The 6379-nt window shown below is 49.3% G+C and overlaps 1 protein-coding gene across 1 annotated transcript; it reads left to right on the top strand.

The window, feature by feature from the left end:
• The first annotated feature begins 65 nt into the window (after nucleotides 1-65).
• On the top strand, nucleotides 66-6014 carry wdr6 (WD repeat domain 6). The gene is made up of 6 exons (XM_079272827.1): nucleotides 66-450; nucleotides 726-890; nucleotides 1126-3892; nucleotides 4130-4207; nucleotides 4488-4604; nucleotides 4916-6014. Exons 1-6 carry the CDS (start codon nucleotides 381-383, stop codon nucleotides 5940-5942), a joined length of 4224 nt encoding a protein of 1407 aa, XP_079128953.1. The 5' UTR covers nucleotides 66-380; the 3' UTR covers nucleotides 5943-6014.
• Nucleotides 6015-6379: the final 365 nt, after the last annotated feature.

Genomic DNA, 6379 nt, shown 5'->3' on the forward strand with positions numbered 1-6379 from the left:
AGCGCTCAGGAAGCCAGCAGTGCACCCTGATTGGTTTAGACGCGGCACGGACGACAGCACAGGAACACATGGGTACTAGGACCGTGGACGCTAATACAGATGTTTTAATGCAGATTTGAGACACATTTATTTTGCGTTTGAGGCTTTATGTAAGTGAACTATGTAGCGGCATAGAGGGGGGGGCGACAAAAGCTGCATTTCTTGATTCGTACACACCAAATAACACAAGGAGGGCTCTTGCTGTTAGCTTGTTTTGCTAACTGGAAGGCTCATGGTGACTCAATGTAGACTTTTTTCTTTAACAAGTATACGTTGTCACTTTATATGTTTCGGACATCATTGATAATGTGTCTCCAATAAAAGTTATTCATCATAAAAGTATGGAGACAGCTGCCCTTGTGGCTCCAGTCACAGCTCTGGAGTTCCTTCAGGATGCTTTTCTACTGACGGGTAAGAAGCCGTTTCTGGAGTCAATATAGAAGTGATATTTCTAGTTATGCAGAAATATGGATTTGAAATGACAAACAAAAATCACAGATTGATGATGCATTATTATAAATATGCATTTTTTACCTACTTTTACTTCAAAATGCATGGGGAGAACAGGTTTAAATGTGGTCATATATTTGATAATATATATGTTTGCTTATTTTGAAAGAGGACTGAACACTGTGAAGGATCACACAACACACATAACACAATCTTCTCTTACCCTGTCCTGACAGGTGAGGGTCCAGTCTTGACGGTGTTCAGTCTCCATCCTCGCCCTAAAGCCTGCGCCTCAGTGAGTGTGCTCCAACACTACAGAATCCATGGGATACGGCCTACAAGTGTAGAGGCTGTCCCAGCACAGAGATCTGCTACAGGAGCACATGGGAGGAAGAGAGATGGTTAGCACACGCAGATGTTTTTTTTTCACTCTTCTCTTTGATAATTCCTTCTGTTGTGTTCTGGGAGATATATAAAAACAGATGATATGGGTGAAATCAGATGACCGGGTAAGTCTTAATTTGGTGGTGATCTGCAGGATTGAATAACTGTCCAGTGTTTGTAAAGAGTTTGCACTCACTGAAAGCCCTCTAGTTATTTTTTTACTGATGTTTTTTCTGATTTGTCAATCCCCAGAACTGAGCTCCACGTCGGAGCCCAAGTTCTACGATCTAGCGGTGTTTGGAGGCAAGGCTGTGAGGCTGGTGAGGCTCCATGTGGTTCTCCAGGCTGGGGAGCATCTGCGCTTGGAGATTCTGGGCCCCCTCATGGAGCTACAGGACTGGGCCCTGGATGTCCGTTGGCTCTCTGGAGACAACCGCTCACTGCTCTGTGTGGCTGTAAGTCACAATAGTGCTCTTCTCCTGGACATCGTTACAGGAAATGTCCTGTTTCAGTGCTCCTGTCTGGAGGGATGTCTGCTGTACTCTGCCCTCCTTCTGGTACACGAATCCTGGGCGGATACCATCGTAGTAGGAGGGACTGTTTTCAACCAACTGGTTCTCTGGAAGCCCGGGGGAGGTGGAGACAAAAGTGTTGATTCCGAGCACAAAGCTCCAGTTGAGAGACGCCTGCTGGGCCACAGCGGGGTCATCTTCAGCATCTCCTACCTCCAGGAGAAAGGATGGCTGGCTTCAGCCTCCGATGACCGCAGTGTAAGGGTCTGGGGTGTTGGTGCTTTAGGGGGCCCTGAGGGGAAATGTGGAGACTTGACCCCGGCTTGTTTAAGGGTCCTATACGGACACCAGGCGAGGGTTTTCTCAGTGCATCTCTCCGCGGGGAATGTGTTCAGCGCTGGTGAAGACGGCGCCTGTTTAGTCTGGGACTGGGCTGGAGGTGGCAAGGTGATACGGACGTTAAAGGGACACCGAGCTGGGGGGGTTCGTGCACTCGCAGTCAGTGAGGGAGCAGGATATGAAGAGAGATGGGTGGCAACAGGGGGGGCAGATGGAGGGGTGAGGTTGTGGAGGGTGAAAGGGAGTGAGGAAGGGGAGGAGACAAAAATGGAGGACGCAGCGACTGAGAAGCTAACTGACCTGAAGTTTCCCGGCCACTGCTTGCCGAAAGCTGTTTGTATGGCGGGGGAAGAGGATAAAAATGCAAGTTGGAGTCAGAGTAAGTTTGTTGTCTGCACTGACCAGGGAACAGTTTACCAGTACAGCGACGGGCAGTGGGAGATGTTGTGGCAAGGGACTCCTGAGTTTCAATCCTATTGTGTGATGGAAACAATAACTGTCCGTGTGAAGGACTCGACAGCAAAAGTAAATTTGTGTGCTGTGGGAAACCTCAGCGGATCCATACAGGTCTTCCTCATCTCTCATCCTCAGCGTGGGTTTCTTCTCACAGGTGGATCAGGGAAGATCCACAGTCTCATTTGGCAAGAGGCAAACAACCGCATTTATTTGCTGGCATCAGGCTCTGGGGGACTGGTCCATCGCTGGTTTATAGAGGTAGAATCGGATGAAAACTCCTCCTTGGCTCTCAGTGTAAATCCCCTTCCTTCTTTCCTTCTCCCCCCCTGCGGCAAACGCTGGCTGACAGCCGCAGTGCGCCTCCACTCCACGACTCAGGGGTTGTTGTGGGCGTGTGGGGACAGGAGAGGCTCCCTGCTTCTGTTTCAGGAGGGAGCAACGCAGGAGCAAAAGATGGGAGATGACAAAAGAATGGCGGAAGGCTGGCTGACGGGCAGGAAAGAAACGGGTGAGGAGAGAGAAAGAAAAGAAGTGGGTGACCTAGTGCTGCACCCGTTGAGCTGCCTGTTCGGGGTGCACGGAAAACAGGGTGTAACCTCAGTGTGTGAATACCAGGGACTGCTCTACAGCAGTGGCAGGGACGGCTGCGTGAGGGTCTTCAGAGTGCATCTAGTGGCACCAGGAAAGGGTGCAGAGAACAAAGGGGGGCTTCAGCTGGAGGTTCTCCGAGTCCAGCGGGCCTGCAAAGGTATGGAGTGGCTGGAGAGGGTTTTGATTCTTGAATCTGACAATCCAGCAGAGGAGGAGGAGGAGGAGGAGGGCGACGAAGAGCTCGGAGAGGAATGTGAGAACCACTCACAGAATGTGACAGGAAAGCTGGAGGTTACAGAGGGGAGAGAAGAGAAGGAGAGCTTGAGAGGAGGAGAAGAAAAGACAGAGAACATGGGAAGAGAAGCCAGGTTCGCCATTATCGGCTTCCATGCTGTCCACTTTGTGGTTTGGGACCCGGTGAGGCAGGAGAGGCTGTTAGCAGTGCCCTGTGGCGGGGGGCATCGCTCTTGGCGTCTGTGGCCGTCCCACGGAGGAGTTTGGCCCGGATATGGAGCTCTGGTCTTCATCAAGCAGGGGGCCGTCATGGCTTCGCAACCCCCTGGAGAGGCCTCGAGCTGGGCCGGGAAGGTAGGAAGGACTGGAGGATGGGGCTTGAGAGAGGGCGTCCACGGGAGGGGGATCGGGTGTGTGTGCAGGCTGGGGACGATAAGGGGAATTAGGAATAAGATGCAAACAAACAGTACTGGAGATTGGACGAAAACTGAGGGAAGAGATGACGTAGAGGAGGTGGAGAGAGAGGAAGAGCTTTGGGAGATAGTGGCGACAGGAGGAGAGGACACTAGCTTAACCGTCCTGGCGGTACGTCCAGACTCTGGCCGCATCAAAGTTCTCTCAGTCATTACCGACCACATCTCTAGCGTTCGGACGGTGACGGCAGTGACGCGTCCAGAGGCAGGGAGGGAGCAGCAGACTCTCTCCGCCCTGCTCGTGTCGGCCGGCGGGCGAGCTCAGATGCAGTGTTACCGGCTGCTGGTCGGCTGGGACAGGCAGAGACAGGTTCCCTCCTGCCAGGTGATCCAGGTGGCCAGTCACCGATTGGACGAACAGTGGGAGAGGAGGCGGAACCGGCACAAGACGGTGAAAATGGACCCAGAAACGAGGCAAGTTGATGGTTGCTTTCTGCACACATGGGAAGGGAATTTCAGCCATCAAGAGAAACTTTGAAGTGCTTTTTTTTGTCACCTTCCTGTCTTTTGTCTTTACTCCCTTCTTCATCAAGAAAAGTTTACATTCTGAAGTTTTGAAGTCCGTACATTAACAATCAGCAACTGTACATACTGTTGTCCTTGAAACCTACTTCTGATCTGTTCTTACCAGTTGTGTCCGTGTGTTTTCAGGTACATGTCTGTCGTGGCGCTGGATGAGAAGACAGACGGTTGTCTTCTGGCTCTGGCCGGCAGCGATGGAGCTCTCAGGTTGGTGTTCATCACAGAATAATGAATAATAATTATTGTTTCTATGGAGCTGGAGAAAAACAAACTGTTACTCTCAAATAAGTATTTTCCTCAGTAGAGTGGTAGTAACTGAATGTAAGAGAAAATGTGTTTGTGTTTGCGCAACATTAAAAGCTCTCGTTATGTCACTTCATTTGGTTTTAAAATCCACTATTTGTCTGATAATGCTGTCCTCTCTCTCTCTCTCTCTCTCTCTCTCTCCTTTTTCCTTTATTCTTGCCTCTATTACTTTCTTTTCCAGGTTGTTCTCAGTCAGTGAAGTCAAACATCAAATTGATTTGTTGTGGGAGACGTTTTACCACCAGCGCTGTGTTCTCAGTGTTGCCGCCTGCAGTCTGGAGGATAGAAAAGGCAACAGGTGAGTGAGCCGATGTTTGCTGATGTTTTTTTAATTTCCTGAAAATTGGCACCTTCTTAACAAGTCATTGGTAGTCTGGCATCGCAGGAACCCATCAGAACCAGACCTTCGATTGTTTTTTATTATATATGTAACATTTTAAATCAAGTCATTTAAGAAAAGAGTCGTGACTGACAGATTTAATAGAGGAATAGAATATTAAGAGCTCAGTGAATTTAGGTTCACTTTGACTTTTTGATGACCTTTGACTTCTTGTTGTGGGATGATATGAAGAAAGCCGTCTCTCATGTACATGTTTGTGTCCGTCTCAGGTATAAGCTGCTGTTCAGTGCTGCAACAGATGGCAAAATTGCAGTGTGGGATTTAACTGATGCTTCGAGCCATGGTCCAACTCCACCAATCCCCTGCCTCGATATTCACGCCCACCAGAGCGGCGTCAACTCATTGGCTGTTTGGGCAGAGGAACGTGGCCATCAAGAGGGCGGTTGCTTGGTTACTGTTGCTAGCGGAGGGGATGATGGGCAGCTGACAGTGTCCGTGATTAAAGTGCAGTACCCGGAGGACGGAAAGATTGGAGGCAGGAAAGGGATTTCTCTGATTTCTGAGCCCCGGATTTCTACACAAACCCAGTTTCAATCCCCAAACCAGCTTCATCTTCACCTCTACTCCCAGTCCCACATCCCGCTGGCTCACGCTGCCCCTCTGACCGCCCTGAAGCTCCTGAGCCCGGACCTTGTGGTGTCCACCTCTTCAGATCAGAGGGTTTGCCTGTGGAGGGTCGGCAGTACCGACGTCCGCCACATTGGGGCGCTGTGCTGCCATGTTGCCGATGCTGCAGGACTCGCAGTGTGGGAGGGGAAGATGACAGGGGAGGAGGAGGGGGATACAAATAAGAAAACAAGGTTTGAATCTGAGCAGGAGATTGCAATTTGGAGAGGGAGTCAGACGGGATTAAAAGCAACGTGTCAGACAGCGGCACAGTTCAATAAGGACAAGAAAACACACGACGAGGCCAAAGACGGAGAACCTGTTGAAGCCGTGGGCGAGACAGGTGACCCAGTTTGTCAAACCAGTAATGAGGAGGGAGGTGAGACAGCTGGTGAATGTAGACAAACAGAGGCTGACAGCGTGGCTGAGACAGAGGGCGAGGTAAACACTGGGACGGGTGTCAAGGCGTCCCGTGAGACCAAGGAAGAGAGAGGAAAGACGGGATGGGTGCTGGTCTGCGGTCAGGGCTTCCAGCTACTACAAGTCCGTGATACAGAGACGGATGTAGAGATGTTGACCACAGCGAGAGAAAAGGAGACGGCGACTCACAGAGTTAAAGTGACTTCATGAGAAAAGTCAACATAAGTGGAATCATAAGAAAGATGGTGTCCAAACAATGATTTTCTCAAAGGACATATTTGAATCAATGGTTTATAAAGTACCTGTGAAATCCCTTGATTGCAGGTACATGAATTGATATCAAATGGATTTTAAATAAAGACTATTTATTCTCAAGCTTTCTCATTATTTACTGGATAAATTTTAATTATGGAAGGCATGTATTGCTTATGAGCTTAATGAAGATTTAATAAACATAAATGATATTCCTGAAACACAATATTTCCAGCAGGAATATCACAGGAAGAGAAATAAAACGGTGACTGATGAAAGTTTGTCTAAACTTCTCTGACAACTAAAGTCATTGATTAGTTCCGGCCTGAAAACGCGTGTCTGGAATCCGGCTACATCTCTGCTTGTAACAAAGCTCCAAAAGCATTCGGTGCTCA

This window comes from Melanostigma gelatinosum (genome assembly GCF_949748355.1).
Source record: "Melanostigma gelatinosum genome assembly, chromosome: 8".
Taxonomy (NCBI): Eukaryota; Metazoa; Chordata; class Actinopteri; order Perciformes; family Zoarcidae; genus Melanostigma; species Melanostigma gelatinosum.